This window comes from Antennarius striatus, chromosome 5 (genome assembly GCF_040054535.1).
Source record: "Antennarius striatus isolate MH-2024 chromosome 5, ASM4005453v1, whole genome shotgun sequence".
Taxonomy (NCBI): Eukaryota; Metazoa; Chordata; class Actinopteri; order Lophiiformes; family Antennariidae; genus Antennarius; species Antennarius striatus.
In genome coordinates this window covers 5,538,967-5,556,840 of record NC_090780.1, presented here as the reverse complement: position 1 = coordinate 5,556,840, position 17,874 = coordinate 5,538,967, and the positions used below count along the sequence as shown (strand labels likewise).

Here is a 17,874-nt window from a genome sequence, read left to right as displayed (position 1 = left end):
ATCTAGTATTCACTTCCATTTTGTTAATGTTCTGTCAGTCAACACATTCCTTCAGGTTTGACTGTAAACAAAAACAAACCAAAGCAAGACATGGAATCTGGATAACTGAGAACCTACACAGACATATGAAAAAAGCTCAATTAACTTCTATAGAGCGAACATTGTATTTCTCAACCCACAGAGAGATAATGGTTCAGCTTTGCCTTATTAACATTGAGCTCACTGGTAGCACGATTGTCACAACCATTGTCTGTCCTCTGCTCTGTCAAACCAGTGATTATGTGTTTTTCTTTAACATGTGTTTTTGTGTTCATTCAATGTCAGACCTGCATGCCACGTTGGCAGCTGTGTGTTAGTGATACAGACAGCACCCTGGGCTTTGCCCTCGGAGCCATGTTTGTCAAAGCCACATTTGCCGAAGACAACAAGGCCATTGTAAGCACTTCAAAGTCCTCTCATGCGAGTAGCTGCTTCCTACAATGTGGGATGGTGCAACACTTAATTAGTCATCCATGTGTTCATCAGGCAGAAGATATGGTTTCAGATATCAAATGGGCATTTGAGGACAGCCTGAAATATGTGAGCTGGATGGACTCAGAGACGAAAAAAGCTGCAAAAGAAAAGGTGAGATTAAGACTATTTTTTCCAGTTTGTGCTTTTTGATGAAGTATTTAGTAAATACAGCACTGCCATCTTGTGTAAAAACACTGTGAACAGATTTTGTGGTTTGACTTGTCACAGGCGGATGCAATATATAACATGGTTGGTTACCCGGAGTTCATTATGAATGCCACAAAACTGGATAAAGTCTTCAATGATGTAGGTACAATACATGTGCAACCATTTATGTCCTTACTGTTTCTTCACTTGTCTTATTTTTTCACACTAAAACACTTAGTTCTGAATGTTTTCATATCACTTCTGATTGGTCTTCCTTTTAGTTTGAGGTGGTGCCAGAACTGTACTTCCAAAATGTCATGCAATACTACAACTTCTCAGCCAGAGTGACTGCGGACCAGCTGAGAAAAACTCCCAACAGAAACCAGTGAGTTATTCCCCTATTCCCCACCATCCTGCTGGACAGACGGGAAGTTCCAGTGAGAACACATTCCATTTGTGCTGACTGAGCAGGAAGCCGCTGCCATCCACATATGTCCTCACGATTTCAAGTGATCCCTTGTCTCTAATTAAGCTAGATTTGGTGAAGGGGAGAAAAGTGTTCCAATTCTGTACAATTTGAGTTGCCATATTGATGCCAGCCTCACCTGGCAATGCCTTGTTCCTTGATCCTGCAGATGGAGCATGACCCCTCCAACAGTGAATGCATATTACAATCCGACCAAAAATGAGATGGTCCTGCCAGCAGGAATCCTCCAGACTCCGTTCTACAGTCGTTCCTGGCCTAAGTACACGTTCAGGGCTTAACTTACTGAAACATTTCAAATTGAAAGAAAACAGGTTTGCGTAGAGACCTCTCAATTACAAACTGACTTAATTGCGTAAATCCATGTGTGTGTGTGTGTGTGTGTGTGTGTGTGTTTGCGTGTGTGCGTGCGTGTGTTAGTATATTCAATTTCATGTGATTGAAATTAAATTTAGATATTGGAGCTCCCAAGTCAAATTTTGATGAAGACAACCAGGGAATTTTTCTCATGGAACCCTTGAACTTGTGATAGTATACCAATGAAACACACTCAACAAAATTTTTGAGGTTCATTTTAGTATAATTTCCTGTTGTTTCCCTTAGTCCCCACTCTTTGTGGTAAGACTTTTAATAGGCTCTGAATGACTTTTCTCAAGGGTCAACTATTGCTTTGCATCATCCATAAACACAAAAACTATGATCAAAATTTGAGGTGTGCTTACTTGTACATTTTGACAAAAATTTCAGAGCTCTTAACTTTGGTGGAATTGGAGTTGTAATGGGACACGAACTGACTCATGCTTTTGATGACCAAGGTTGGTTAAAGGTTGTCTTTTTGTAAACAATTTGAATTTCATAGAATGAGGGTGAGCAATTGGAAACACCTTTGAGCATGATGTAAGTATGGAATAACTGCATTATTCCATGCTGTCATTTAAAGGGAGGGAGTACGACAAGGATGGAAACCTGCGTCCCTGGTGGAAGAATTCATCTGTGGAGGCCTTTAAGAAGCAGACCCAATGCATGGTGGAGCAGTATGGAAATTACAGCATCAACAAGGAGCCTTTGAATGGAAGACACACTCTGGGAGAGAACATAGCTGACAACGGCGGACTTAAAGCTGCCTACAAGGTCTGATAGGAATAATGGGAAGCAAAAGTAACCTAAGATATTAATATATGAAAGAAATGACTTTCTGCCACTAAGCTAAGTCAATGTTGGCACAGGAAATCAGTTAGATTTTTATGGAAAGTTTCTTCTACTGTAATGTTTCCTGCAGCAGTGTTTTCAGATTACATATTTACAAGGTCAGAAAATGATCACACAGATCTTACACTCATCTCCTGCATTAGCATATTTGTCGAGGCTATTCACATCCATTAATCTGTACTGGAAAATGCCGCTTGTGTAGTTTATATAGAGGCCTGAAAATGCAACAGGTGCTTATAAGCAACAGTCTCAGTCTCAACCTATGTCTTAATATGCACCCAGTGTTTCCATCCAGTGAAAGGCCACAACACATATGCTGTGAAGCAGATGAGCAAATCATATAGAAAAGAAAGGAACCTGCTTTACCTAGAGCGTGTTAACCAGTGGATATGTTTGTGTGTAACATATTTTGTTACTTTGAAAGGCATATATGAATTGGATCAAAAAAAATGGTGAGGAGGCCACGCTGCCAGCACTGGGAATGACAAACCATCAACTGTTTTTTGTTGGATTTGCTCAGGTTTGTTGAGCTTATATTATCATTTTGCTTGCTTATAAATAATACTTCTATTTTTACTGTATTTATTTTGATTTCCCTGTAACCATATTTACTTACACACTCTGCAATAGATCATAATTTATATCTGATACGGAGTTCTGGAAAAAAAAAAGCTTCACAGTAGCTTGAACATTATTGTATATGCACACAAAATCCATTGTATGTCTAAATGCAAATAGTGTTCAAGCCTTAACAGCTATACACAATGTCTCATTGAAAGTCTCTATTCAGTGTACAGTATGTGTTCTTGAGGTTTACGGTTTCCACACTGCACTTGTGTGAGCTGCCTACTGGGAAGTGATTGGCCCCAAGTTAGTGACGTCAGTAAAGCTGACATGTTCTGTATGTTCACATGTTGAACTCATATTCAAGATCTCAGAGAAACTTTCCATTTGACAACAGCCTTGTAGTGTTGAATTCTCTACAATAAAGTTCTTTAATCACAGTTAAAGGAACAAGCAAAAATTTGAGTGGAGGCTAATCTTTGAACAATTAAAGTAAAGCAAACCTGAATATAAATGTATCCAAATTAGGGAATGAATTCAGACCAAGTTGTTTGTGCTGAAAAAGTAATTCCTCACTTTGTGTTTATCTTTAATCTTCATGCAGGTATGGTGCTCTGTCAGGACACCAGAAAGCTCACACGAGGGTGTGATCACAGATCCTCACAGTCCACCAAGATTTCGAGTTATTGGTGCCATCGCCAACTCACATGAGTTTTCTAAGCACTTCAGCTGTAAAGCAGATGCTCCCATGAATCCCAAGCATAAATGTGAACTTTGGTGATGCCTTTTAGCTCAGCGTGGTTTGTCATCAAGGAGAGAAATGGACAATGGGATAAAATAACTTGAGAAGGTTCTCTTCAGAAGGGAATTCAAGAACCACTGACACTGCTACCTAATGCATTTCAGACCCTTTCAGGACTAAATGCGGTTTCTATGTATGGAAGACTGCAACTTTAATCTTTTGACTGTGGATTTAACTAACAGTTTTTCCAACTTATGAAGATAATGTACCTATAAAGAACCTTTTTAAACACTGGAAATTCAATAAATGGTTAGTCAGAATGTGATAAACCACTCAGGTTTTAGAAATGGTTTGTCACTGATATTGAGAAATAAATATTATGGGTTTTTTCTTCTTCTGACTTGTCACTATTTGGATCTGTACCAGTTTACGTAAAACCTATTTCATTTATGGTTGCACGGTTTTATATCCTATACACAAACCAAGGACCTGTAACAACTTCAGCCTTACGAAAGTTGGAAAAATGTATGTAGAAATTTTTAAATCAATTTATTAGAAAATAAGTGTAAATATTTTAACAGTTGATATCAAATATTTTGTACAATAAGGTCAAGCTGTTACATTTTATAGAGACTCATGATATACAACACTGAAAAATGAAATTATTTTTGAACCTAGTGTCTCATTTTGTTATTGTATTGAGGTAGTGGAGGGCCATTGCAAATCAAAAACCGTGAATAAATTTCGAAATTCACAGCAATAAATTAAAGCATTGATAATTTTCTTCACTCAGAATGTGTTCCATAGCTGTTTCTATGTGTGAGATGGTCACAAATTATTTTGTGTAGTAAAAAAAAAATCTTAAAACATTTTGTTTCCTCTTGTTGTAATCACTTGTTGCTTTTCTGGTTTCTTTTGCTTACATATGCATGGTCACGGTTTTTGTTGCGCAGAAATGTTTTACCTGAGACACCGACCCACTAAAATGACGTTGTGTCACTGTACAAACATTCAGATGTAGGGCAGTCAGACGGACAATAGGTGGCGCCAATAACACACAGGTGTCACAGTAATGCGTCTCATACAGACAACAAGCTATGAACTTTATTGTTCTGCTTGTTGGATTTTTTTTTCAACCCGAAACGCAATGTAGTAGATATGTTTATGGAATTTCATGTAATTGAGATGCTTCCTTAGTTAGATTGATTTGCTTCTCTTTATATTCGTCTGTAGATAGCAGGGATAAAGTATGCAAAAAAAACAAACAAACCACTAAATAAAGACTAAATGAGTATTCAGACATCGGCAAACATGAATGATAGTTTGTACTTGATTGCCGTTTAGATGGTTAGCCGAACGCATCCGGAACTGGCCGAGAATTGCCGAATCATTTGTCCTGCCCGGACTATTGGAAGCGGCAGCAACGCCATGTTGGCGGAGTGTCTCATCTGTGTGAGGAAAAAAATGATCGAAAACATACTTGTCGAAGAGCAAAGGTAGATCGCCGAAGGACGTTGACGTTCGAGGCGATTATTTATTTTGAAGGAAGAAAACCGAACCGGATCCGCAGCGGTTCCGGGCGGGCAAGGGAGGCTAAACCTCCCACCGTCCCCATGAATAGCACCGCTGATCCGAACCGCGACTTTCCATGAAAAAAGACGTTTGTCTTTCGATTCGAGCTTCGTTATCCCTGTTTGTTAAAGGGATTTGGGGCCTGCTTCGGGAATCTGCTACGCTTGTTCTATGCATGCAAGCTAGTAATTTTTGTTCCAGTAGTCATCAAGGCATTGTGTTTATTTGTTGATTTTTTTTTTTTTTTTTTTTTTTTTTTGCGATGAGTTTGCCGCCGAAAGCGGTCCCCAAACCCGCCGCTGTCGCAGTTAGCGGACCTGGAACTGGCCCGTCTCCGTCGAGCCAACTACGGGCTACCCATACCTCCGTGTCTCTACCGCCCGGAGCCCCAACAGCTCCTCAGCCCGGCCCGGTACCACCACCTCCGTATCCTTTGATTTGGGTAATATGGATGTGACTTTTGATATTACATTTTTCACTTGTCATCATAAAATAAACATTTACTATTGTTTTATTAGTTTTACGTAACCATTGATGCAGAGATGATTTCGTTTGGAGGGAGTTTGAAGGGGAGGGGATAATTAGCTAGCTAAGTAAGCTAACGTTAGCTTATCAAGCCGGTTGACAAAGATATGAGTACGCCGTACATTTACATATTTTCATTACGTTTCGGATTAAATGTCTTTCATATAAAAATATTGGTAGTATAGATAAAGTGATATTATTTGAAAATGTTAAATTAAACTATCGGTGACCTATTGGGATTTGAACAGCGGTTACCGGCTTTGTTCAACTATCGTGTTTGATTAGCAAGATGTTATAGCGTCGTTACAGTGCTAGCAAGCTACTCCGGGTCTGTCTTCAGTGACTGGACCATGCACAAGTCAGTTTCTGCAACCTCAAAGACAAGTACATTGTCATCCGTTTCAGGTTGTTGACAGTGTAGTTAATATAACCCCACACGGAGCCCAGTTTGTTCCAATGAAACCAAATTCCCCCGTTAAACATGCTAATCTGGACCTTCACAGGCCTGTCAGTACCCGGGCCGACGAGCGCCCAGGAATACTTTGCGTAGAATTTAGCAGTAAGGACGTAGCTAGCTAGTTTTGGGACCATTTTGTCACATGGTTTCATATGAACATTTTCTGAAAGCTATGTTAGCTTATTCCTGTTCCGAAATTGCTTCACTGATGCAGAATAGCGTTTATTCTGTGAAACATGTCTCTAAATATTTATCATACACTGTGCATTTCTTTTAGGCTTTGTTTTGGCATTCCACAGTCATGGCTCAAATTATACTTTTCCCTTCGAGTTGAGGCAGAGACTTACGAATTAGTATACCCTACTTTTTGTGGAGTGAAATCACCCTTGTAATGTCACCATCCGTTTTATTTACATCATGGTGGCGGTGTTGTGATTGAATGGATTAAGTTGGTGTCTCCTACCTGTTTGTGGTAGGTTATGTGTGTTTTGGCTATGCTTTATGGTGTGATACGTACCCCTGCTGCCAACCTCGCTTATGGTAGGTACGTCCACTAAGTCTTGAGCTGGGGACAGGAGGGTCGCCGGAACCAGACCCATGAGGGCCAAAATATTTGGATTGTGAACTGAAAATGGTAGGTGCCAGTTCACTCCCTGAGCAGGTGCCCTTGAGCAAGGCACCATCCCCTTACAAGGTGCTCATGGTGTGCCCCACATGAGAGCTGCCCGGCACTCTATTTCCCATTATCTGCATGTCTACAGCCCCCCCCCCCCCGTGTGTGTGTGTGTGTACAGGGCTGTACGATAAATATATGTGTGTGTATATTTGGAGCAGAAAAAGTAATTTTCCTACATTGAAATCAAAGGATTTATTTATATTTATTTACAAAGTAGCTAGAGGTATGCAATTTAGAGGTCTAATATGATACTTTCTTTTAGTTTGTGTCATTCAGCTGCCAGATGTCCAACTACATTGTATTTGAAATGTTTTGCCTCAAAGTAATCCGTGGTCCTCAGTATCTTTGATTGAATATAGTTGAAATCACTTCCATTCTGAAACACTCGCTGTTAATGGGTATGGCTCTGAGCTCCCCCTATCGCCACCCTCCTACCCCCTCTGTCAACACTGTTCCTCCCCCCTCACGTTCACATGCTTGTTGTTTACATGCGCCACATGAATGTGCGCAACCGCTATTGATCGCATAGTCTGGACCTTTTTTCAACTCTCAGTAACTTGGTTACGATGTACTGTGTTTCGCTCTTGTTTTCCATGATAAAACTGTTGATTTTTCTGCGCGAAGCGTGGAGCTGCTTTCTAAGTCTGCTGAACGTAACTCGTGGCTCATTGTATAAACACGATACCTGCCCGTGATCACGGAGATTTTTTGGGAGAAAAACTGTAGTGTTAGCAAATGGGATGGAAATCATTGGAGACAAGAGATGATTAAGAACAGGATGTAATGTTTCGCAAGAATTGTCAGGGACAATGAGAGATTGCTGGCTAACAACAACGGCTAACGCAAACTAACAAAAGGTAAGAGAAGGTATATTGAACTGTTAGCTGTTTCCTACTTTATCCCTGTCCACTAACCTATGTCGCAGCGATAATGAGGATGTATCAATATAGTCAATATAACTAAGATAAAAGCGTGTCTCTCACTTAAATAAAGGCTGAGGCTGTTTGTTAATGAGCGGTGTTGCTTTGGATACACGCAGCTGTGTTGACTGTGATGCTGAGGATACACTTTTAGCGCAGCGGTCCCCAAACTTTTTTGCGCAACGGACCGGATTCATTTAAAACAATATATTCACGGACCGGCCTTCATTTGCTCGATAATCGTTAATGATTATCAGCTGTGGTGTAGGTAGTTGGTGTGAGAGAAGAGGATTCAAAGGACAGGGCTATATGGAGGAAATTGATTCGCTGTGGCGACCCCTGAAGGGAAAAGCCGAAAGGAAAAGAAGAAGATTATCAGCTGTAGTGTAATAATAAATCATCTGCAATGGTTTTATGTAAAATGTTGACATCAACAGACATTAAACCTTTTTTTCATAAATTTATTACATCTCTGTAAACAAAATACCCATGGTAAGAAGTAATTATAATATAACTCGAAGTGACTGGACTGATAAGGTTTATTTTGAAACATAGCGACTTACAATCAGTGCATTCAACGTAGGAGATACTGTATATTAATCATTTTCAATGAAAGGATGAACAAGTCAAATAGTAATAATAATTAAAATAATGAGAATTAATGGTTGGGGACTGCTGATCTAGGGGTAATGGGAAACAATGACACCTGAAGTGTGTTCCGGACGTCCGGTCTACTCCGCAGTTTGGTTTTCTTTATGGTCACTGCAGAAAATTCCGCTCCACAAAGACAGGAGGTTGGAACCAGGGTTTTCAATACTTTTTGGGCGATCTCAGGATAATCTGCCTTTACTTGAATCCAGGACACTGGCGCAGTTGTGGGTGCTAAATTGTGTGGGCTGATAACCTGTCACATGACCTAGACCTGTCAAGCGGGACAGACACAGACGTCACTTCAAAGTAAAACATTTTTTAGACTCGGAAATAAATAAAATGGAGGTAATGTAAATTATTTTTTCTTTCTGTGCGGCCCGGTATCAAATGACCCACTGACCGGTATTGGCCTGGGTGTTTGGGACCACTGCTTTAGTGGACACACACACACATGACTGAAGTGGACCTAACTAGTTAGCCAAATGCTAGCTGACGACACACCGCTTGTGAGGAACTTTTGAGTGTGTAGCTCTGAGCCAGGTCATTGCCACACACTGCTACCGTAGCCGAACACAAACCACACACACGCGCACACATATGACTGAAGTGGACCTAACTAGTTAGCCAAATGCTAGCTGACTTCACACAGCTTGTAAGGAACTTTGAGTGTGTAGCTCTGAGCTAGGACATTACCACACACCACTACCATAGCCTGAGCGAACTCCCCCTTGGAGATGAACATGCCCATATCCAGGTGGACAATCAAATATGACTCAGGATAGGTCAATTTACCCTATCAATCACCCCGGAGATGACATAAGGTTCGGAGATTTATGAATCCCATCATTTTTGATTCTGTCCAGCCATGAATCCAAAAGATTCCAAGTATCTATTGATGCAGGAAGCGTTTATTTTCCAGATTGTAGGATTTGGTCGGGTTAGGGAGGACCACGTGTTTTTCATAATGGGACCCCTTTAAATTATCACCAATAGTAATTAAAATGTATGTGATGTCACGTTTTCACCTGAAATATTGTGTTTAATACACTGAGGCCTATCTTTTAATAGTTTTAATTAGCGGGAACCTGCGGAAATTCCACGGTAAAACAATAATATCAGACTTCGTACCAAACATAAAAAGAATAAATAGCTACCTTTTTCTATGGTGCTAACGCTACACTGCTAACGTTGAGAGCTCCAGCTAAACAATAGCCAACTGATGCTAGCCGAGCTTTTGCCGCAATACGTGAGACATATTGATGTTATGTATGCTAGCTCATATTCTTTTTAGATTACTACCTGAACAGTGATTTCTATATTTTACGTGAATGATGAATGTTGAATGAATGAATAAGTAAATATATAAACTTTGACTCGTAAAGAAACAGACGAACAAATATCCAACTGTCAAGCATGTTCATTAACGCGTCTTTGACGTGGAGCTGTTATACGTCAGAAAATAGCCGGTTTTAATTCTGTTCATTCTGTGTGTACATGTAGATACGTGTCACACACACACACACACACACACACACACACACACACACACACACACACACACGTCACAGCGGTTTTGTCTCAGGGGGATGCCCCCTGGATAGAAAATGTTTTTAAAAAAAATTGTTCACGTGATTCCTTCTGGCAGATGCGCCGTGATTTGTTTGGCGCTTGATTAACAGGTAGTGGGTGGAGTTAAAAAGCGTGACAGTGTGAGGTTTTCAAATGAGCTTATTCAAATATATAGGTGGGGAGATAACGATGAGCTCACCAATGTTTTTTTAAAATCAGTAACCTGGTCTTCTTTTGTCATTTGTACTTAAATGAATTTTGTCATTTGCTGGTTTTAAGAGGCTTTGTTGAAACTGTCTGGAAATGTTGTGATTTAATTTATGGTGCTTCTCAATAGAATGGATTATTTTGGATGTTCAGTTCTTAAAAGGCCAGGCCTGTAGTTTTGTTTGACTTTGTTTAAATTGTCATCACTGCAGGAGGTGGAAACAGTATGAATACACTTCGAAAACACCAAACGAGGGAATTTGTTGGCAAATTACACTTTTTACTCCAAGATCCCACTGATGCTGCAATATCCTGCAGTACAGTTGATTTTTATTTTAATGTGAAAAAAGATTCCCTGAGTGTCACCACTTATTGACATCTCAATCAACCCCTGAGGTCGGATGTATAACAGCGGGATGTGCTATGTCTGGCTTTTGCTCCTGGTGTGTGGGAATTCCAACTTAGTGAATATTTGCTGGGTTTTTTTAGTCCTTAGATGCACAGTGTTTGTGAAGCGGAATGATGAAGCGTGTATTTATGCAATGGGGGTGTGTTTCTGTTTCTGGTTGCCAGAGAGATATGCAGCACATGTGTCTACTGCTGCACTTTTCAGACAATAGCAGTACTGCTTAGCATTCAGAGTGACAGGCCAAGGTGGCGCTTCACACCAACTTCCAACAAAGACCCAGGTCATCCAGCCAGCCTCAGTGCGCCCTCATTTCCTTCCATCCCCCCAAGGGTTCACTTCATATTGTGTCCCAGCTGAAAAAACTGAGGACATTTTTACCTTCTAATATTTGTCGTGGTTTTGTTTCCCATTGACAAAAAATTGGCATCACTTGTCAACGAGGAAAGAAAAATATAGTGTAATCTACAGGGAGTGCAGAATCATTAGGCAAGTTGTATTTTTGAGGATTGATTTTATTATTGAACAACAACCCTGTTCTTAATGAACCCAAAAGACTCTTTAATATCAAAGCTGAATATTTTTGGAAGTTGGAGTGGGGCTATTTTAGTTTTAGCTATTTTAGGAGGATATCTATGTGTGCAGGTTACTATTACTGTGCATAATTATTAGGCAACTTAACAAAAGACAAATATATACCCATTTCAATTACTTATTTTCACCAGGGAAACCAATAGAACAGCTCAACATTCACAAACATACATTTCTGACATTCAAAAACAAAATAAAAATCAGTGACCAATATAGCCACCTTTCTTTGCAAGGACACTCAAAAGCTTGCCATCCACGGATTCTGTCAGTGTTTGATCTGTTCAGGATCAACATTGCGTGCAGCAGCAACCACAGCCTCCCAGACACTGTTCAGAGAGGTGTACTTTTTTCCTTCCTTGTAAATCTCACTTTTGATGAGGGACCACAGGTTTTCTATCAAGTGAACAAGGAGGCCATGTCATTAGTTTTTCTTCTTTTAGACCCTTTCTACCAGCCATGCTGTGGAGTACTTGGATCCGCGTGATGGAGCATTGTCCTGCATGAAAATCATGTTTTTCTTGAAGGATGTGGACTTCTTCCTGTACCACTGCTTGAAGAGGGTGTCTTCCAGAAACTGGCTGTAGGACTGGGAGTTGAGCTTGACTCCCATCCTCAACCCGAAAAGGCCCCACAAGCTGATGATACCAGCCCATACCAGTACCCCACCTCCACTTTGCTGCCGTCTGGGTGGGACTGCAGCTCTCTGCCCTTTACCGATCCAGCCAGGGGTCCATCCATCTGGTCCATCAAGACTCACTCTCATTTCATCAGTCCAAAAAACTTTAGAAAAATCAGTCTTGAGATACTTCTTCACCTTTCAGCTTGTGTGTTTTGTTCAGTGGTGGTTGTTTTGCAGCCTTTCTTACCTTGGCCATGTCTCTGAGTATTGCACACCTTGTGCTTTTGGGCACTCCAGTGATGTTGCAGCGCTGAAATATGGCAAAACTGGTGGCAAGTGGCATCTTGGCAGCTGCACGCTTGACTCAGTTCATGGGCAGTTATTTTGCACCTTGGTTTTTCCACATGCTTCTTGCTACCCTGTTGACTATTTTGAGTGAAATGCTTGATTGTTCGATGATCACGCTTCAGAAGCTTGGTAATTTTAAGATTGCTGCATCCCTCTGCAAGATAACTCACTAGTTTTGACTTTTTGGAGCCTGTCAAGTCCCTCTTCTGACCCATTTTGCCAAAGGAAAGGGAGTTGCCTAACAATTATGCACACCTAATATAGGGTGTTGATGTCATTAGACCACACCCTTTCTCATTACAGAGATGCACATCACCTGACATGATTAAATGGTAGTAGGTAGTGATGTCTGAATGGCGCCCCATGGCGACAGTTGTGCCGCAAACTGTTTCATTACGCGGCGCCCTATTCATTGAGAATGTGGACGCTGTCTTTGGCAGGGTAACTGTACTGCAACCACACTACGGTCCATGAGCCCAGAAAACAGCGCTTTGACGTTTCCTGTATTGCATTTAAGAATAAAACCGAGTATAATTTAATTAAATGTATTAATACTTGCTTGCTATATCGTAACCATTATGATCATAGGTCCTTGCAGGGTTCAATAGGTTCAATAAAGCAATAAGAGATATAGATAACGTGTTCATGTACTGTATGTATATTTAATATAAATACATATGTGTTTGTGCGCGTGAGTTACATAGGATGATTAATATCACTGGAAAAAACAAGGTCTATGTTGTGAGTCTGGATTCTGAGATGTTGTCACAGCAGCACCACCTGCTTCAATCTGACGTAAGGATCGGTAACGCCTCATAACTGATGACGTGTTGTTAATGTACGTCAGGTGCTGGGAATAAAGCAAACACTTCACCTGTAAATTAAAATGACGTGTGTGGTTTATTATTTTCTAGTGTGTGAGCAACAGCCTGAAAATAAGTTTATTAGAAATTTAAATCTACTTTGTTCGGCGGCACCAGTTCAAAATGTTCCACAGACTTGGGATCTCTTTCTGGTTGGATTCATTGTAAAGTAATTATGACACTAATGTGATCAATCCAAGGAATATTGACACAATTGGCAGCGCACCGCGCTGTTTCATCCATTTTGACACATCTGGGACCGGCCGATGTTTCGGATCACCCATTGATCCTGACCACAAAATTGTTTCACCTGGTGAATGGAGCACCAGTGTGTCACCTGGTGTTTCAGTGCAGTTGTGTGTCAAATGTCATCAGTCACATGTTTTTTCCTTGTTTGAAACTAGCTCCGGGGCAGTGCTTCACATGGGAATGCCCACCGAGTCCGGGGCGTTTATCGGAGCGCCGGAACACAGCGGATATCACTAGTAGTAGGCTCTCAAGCCTATACAGCTTGGAGTAAGACGACATGCATAAAGAGGATGATCTTGTAAAAATACTCATTTGCCTAATAATTCTGCACACCCTGTACATGCCACGAATTCTGGCATTCATTCAAAGCCAGAAATACATCTGTATAATATGTGCTCTTCTGGCAGCTCATACAGCACAGTATGAATTTTCAGTTATAAGCAGCGTCTATGGAAGATAGTTAAATGTGCATATTCACTGTCTGATATTAAAAAAAAACCTAAACGACTTGTTATAAATCAGCATGATGGACTGTTTCAGTTTTGTTTCAGAGACGCAGTGGCCTGTTAAGGAAAATACTTTCACACTGACTGGTCCCCCTATGTTTTCATTGAAATTTCTGTCACCCACCATGAATTCATTTTTGTCTCTAAAATGTATACATGTATGTACTTAATATACCAGTGGATATTGAAATCCCTGGCATCTTGTTATGGTTTCATTGCTGTCAGTTGTAACTCTGAGTACTCTATTAAGATGGTTTTCTTTGAATCCACTGCACTCACGATCTGATGGTTTCAGGTTAATTGGAGTTGATTCTATTGTCCATTAATGAAGTAGTGATGCATTCTGGATTTGTGAGACATTTCGCATACGTTGCGAAAGCTTATGTATTCTGGGATTCTCCAGATATCACAAAACCGAAGTGGCATTAGAAATTTGAAGCTTTTTTAACTTCTTAGGTTGTTACTATACTCTTTGATTTAACTGAATAAGGCCAGTGGAGTGCGGAAAGTTTTGCCAGCAACAAATACAGTGTTGGTTTTATCCTCTATCTCATAAATACGAAGTGGCAAAAATGGTAGTAATGATTTACTCACCATTGTGCAGACAGTATTATGCATGAAATGAGAACAAGACTTTCAGAGGCCTCTGATTGTATCATTGTCGTTTTTATCATGGAGAATTAAGTCTTGGCTTTCTCCCTTTACATCTGATCTCTATAGTACAGGTCACAGTGACCACTTTAATCGTCTATGATGCAACCATTTCTGCATGAGTTTCCTTGTGTTTTTCAGACAAATGACAATTAAAATAATATTTTTGGCAATTCAGTGTCGTCCAGATTTGGTTAATTTCACATTCTTCAATTTGAACAAATATGTGAATAATTATTTTTTTTTGCACATTTGTCAGTTTGCGGTTTTATATTGACTAAGTAATCCCAGTGTGTGAAAAATTTGATTTACATTCTGTTTAAAAAAAACTTGTTGAGTCTGCTGACTACACACAGGAATGACTTCACAATCCTAATACTCTCACCTGTTACCAGTTTTGATTTTAACCAACTGAATATTCTACAATGTTCCCAGATGTTAATTAAGAACATGTGTAAAATTATTAGTGCTTTACACAGTCAATTGTATTTCTTTTAGACATTGTAGTGCATTACATACATAGCATCACAAGTTTTTGGGGATCAGTGCTGAAAATGTTGCAGTCTATCATGTAATGTTTAAATACTCTATGCAAATGCTAGCCAAGTTTACAAACTATTTCTCCTTGTTGTCCGTGTTATTGGTTGTTCTTTTACAGTCACACATTTTACAGGTGTCTTCATATAAAGCAAGCAAACACTGATTAAATGTCTTACTTGTTTTTGGTTTGTAATCTAGCATTGTTTTTTGTCCCTGTTGCCTTCTGTTGGCGTTGTCACCTGGCTGAGGTTTCATTCCGTGTTGTGGTATTGCTTTCTAAGTTCTACACTGCTGCTGTTTTTAACACAAACCAGTAACCACATTATGAAGTACTACTGACTGCAGTTCTAAGTACTGACCTGTGTTACTGCTGCCTTCAAACGTCTGCAAGCAAATTCCTCATAGTTGGACATAGAGATAAAGCAAACTTTATTAATCACTTGGGAAGGCTCCCTCAAGGAAATTTGGAAAAGTAGTTATCAATTAAGACCTATCAAGACCTGGAACACGCTGGAGGGACCATGTGTCTTGGCTGGCCTGGGAATGCCTCGGGCTCCCCCCGGAGGAACTGGAGGAGGTGTCTGGGGAGAGGGAAGTATGGGCATCCCTGCTGAGACTGTTGCCCCCGCGACCCGGCCTCGGATAAGCGGTTGAAGATGGATGGATGGATGGATGTAGTTATCAATACTTCTGTCTGTCCAATTTGGCTTATAATGTTTCATCCATGTCTTAAAGAAGTTATTTCAGCCTTTTACACTAGTATTTTCAAAAGCAGTTTTGCTAAAATTCTAATGTAAGACATGCAAAAAAATAGACAGTTTCATTCACTGAGGTTAATGAAGAAAATAACAGGAATTATTTTCACATTTTTTAATGAAACAATGCAGCTTTTTAGTGGCTGCCATTGTGAGTGTGTGACAGTGGTCATTTGCTTTGTGGACTCTCCACTCAGTCTTTGCTTCCATGCTGAAGTGAGCTTTCCAGGTGTCATTCAAAGGACACATGGCATTTGAAATTTATGATAAGGCTTCCTCAGTTCTTTATTTTTATTTTAGATTTGTGTCCATAACCAAGTCAGCAAATGCAAAACGCACCATTCTCTGACCTTCCAGTTACTTATTTTCACAGGCATTTCTTCTTGTTTACTCAGTATGATCTTGCTTTCTACACAGCTGTGGTTCCTCAATTTAGTGTCTTAAGCTGCTTTATGATGCTTGCTGGCATTTGTGCTTAAGATTTGTAGAACAAACTATTATGCGAATTTCCCACTTTGGGATCATTAAAGTCTATCGATCCGTCCTTCCTCTATCTGGGTTTCAACTACTTCTGCTTAGCTGGAACCCTGTTAAATATGTAACTTGGATGCATAATCACTTGCTGCATTTCTGCAGTCCTCTTTTCACATATTTCAATAATTTTGACCCTGTTATTCTCTAAAATAGTATTGTTGTAGTATTAAGTCTTCATGTTGACATTGTGCTCTCCTCTAGCAGAAAATTAATATAGCTCAAGCTAATGAATAATGTCTTTAAATGTCAGCCATTTTCATAGTTGTGCCCAAAACATGCATTAGTGCTCGACTGAGTCTTTATCATTCTGGCAACCTAGCCGCCCAGGAAGGGGACCAGACATTCAACATGTTAAATGCGTGTTTGGTATTTATTTAATGTCCAAGGGTAAGTTCTTTCACAAAACCCCTTTTAGCACTATACAATCCCTGTTGAAAAAGGCTTCCTACTCCAGGCATAAAACAACAAAAAGCTAAAAAATTATGTTTGTGGTTTAATTTGACTTCTTTTCACTTAAGTTTCTATGTTGGCTTGAACACTGGGGTTTATTTGAAATGCACTGCCATTACAAAACTAAAAAAAAGAATTCAGAAACAATTTACATTTTGATATTTGTAGTCGTAATGTTATTTTCAATTGCATAAGGGATTTCAGTGACTTGCGCGTCATTGTGTACTGTTTTTATTGATATTTAGGGTCCCAGTATTTTTGGAAATGTATTTTTACATCTTTCCGTATTCCTCCTTTTGGAGACTCAGCCTTCTTTTTCTGTTTTTTTTAATCTCTATTTTGTGTTGATGGTCTGAAGTGGCTGTCCTTTAGAGCAGCCAAGTGACCAGAGTAAATTTAGGGGCCTTTTATTCCATCAGTGCAGCTTGTAGGATTCTGTTCAGTTTTAGAAACAGTGATGAGAAGTCTTACTGGGTTTGAACGTCCCTCTTCATCTCGTCTCTAGTATTTCACAACCCAGCCAATGTTTGACTGCCTTCCATTGTGGCCACTTACTATGACTACAAGCTTTTTTTTTTAAATTTCCAAAATATTTGGATAAAACATTGTAAAAATGCATCTGTCCTGGTATGAAGGTCCTAGGGATGTGTGGTTTCCCATAAGAGCATGGATCTCGTCAGTCGCAAGCAACATACACACCAGAGGGCTTCCCTGTGTTGGGTCTGAGCTTCGCCTTCTGAGTCTCGTTACAATTTTCATAGCCCTTACAGAATGTTCTTTTCTTGTCTAGTTTTTGTGCAGACAAAATCTGTCCTGGAAAGTCCTAGAGTTTTATGTTGTGACAGCCATGTTTGATTTGACCAGTTCTACTTTTAGTGTGAAAAAGGGGATTAATATTGAGAGAAGCTGTTGTTACTAATTTGCTGCGATGTCAGCTGCTCTAGGTCTACTTGCTCTAAGTGGTCCAGAAATCCATATCAGATTTTCCCTTTAACGCTTATAAAATGGTTGAAGGTACACAGTGTTCTTCGTAGGATAAGGTGCATAAAGTCAAAAGGAGTAATTGAAATCAAATATATGAGACTTTGGAATTTAAAAACAAGTTCTTAATCTATACAAACAGAAT

The 17,874-nt window shown here is 39.8% G+C and overlaps 2 protein-coding genes across 5 annotated transcripts in view; both read left to right on the top strand.

The window, feature by feature from the left end:
• ece1 (endothelin converting enzyme 1) overlaps positions 1 to 4,528 on the top strand; it is a 39,180-nt gene extending 34,652 nt beyond the window's left edge. Inside the window, exons 10-18 of one of the 2 annotated variants that reach the window (XM_068314878.1) lie at positions 325 to 435; positions 526 to 624; positions 742 to 819; positions 942 to 1,045; positions 1,296 to 1,406; positions 1,892 to 1,959; positions 2,085 to 2,275; positions 2,778 to 2,873; positions 3,522 to 4,528. In XM_068314878.1, coding sequence (XP_068170979.1) covers positions 325 to 435; positions 526 to 624; positions 742 to 819; positions 942 to 1,045; positions 1,296 to 1,406; positions 1,892 to 1,959; positions 2,085 to 2,275; positions 2,778 to 2,873; positions 3,522 to 3,698 — 1,035 coding nt within the window. In that variant the 3' untranslated portion in view covers positions 3,699 to 4,528. Of the gene's footprint in view, positions 1 to 324; positions 625 to 741; positions 820 to 941; positions 1,046 to 1,295; positions 1,407 to 1,891; positions 1,960 to 2,084; positions 2,276 to 2,777; positions 2,874 to 3,521 lie in introns of both variants that reach the window. The other variant, XM_068314877.1, reaches the window with a different exon arrangement.
• A 547-nt stretch (positions 4,529 to 5,075) lies between these two features.
• Positions 5,076 to 17,874, top strand: part of LOC137594909 (eukaryotic translation initiation factor 4 gamma 3-like) — an 87,368-nt gene continuing 74,569 nt past the window's right edge. For all 3 annotated transcript variants that reach the window (XM_068314538.1, XM_068314537.1, XM_068314539.1), the window contains exon 1: positions 5,076 to 5,657. In XM_068314538.1, the coding sequence (XP_068170639.1) occupies positions 5,494 to 5,657 (164 nt within the window). In that variant the 5' untranslated portion in view covers positions 5,076 to 5,493. The remainder of the gene's footprint in view (positions 5,658 to 17,874) is intronic.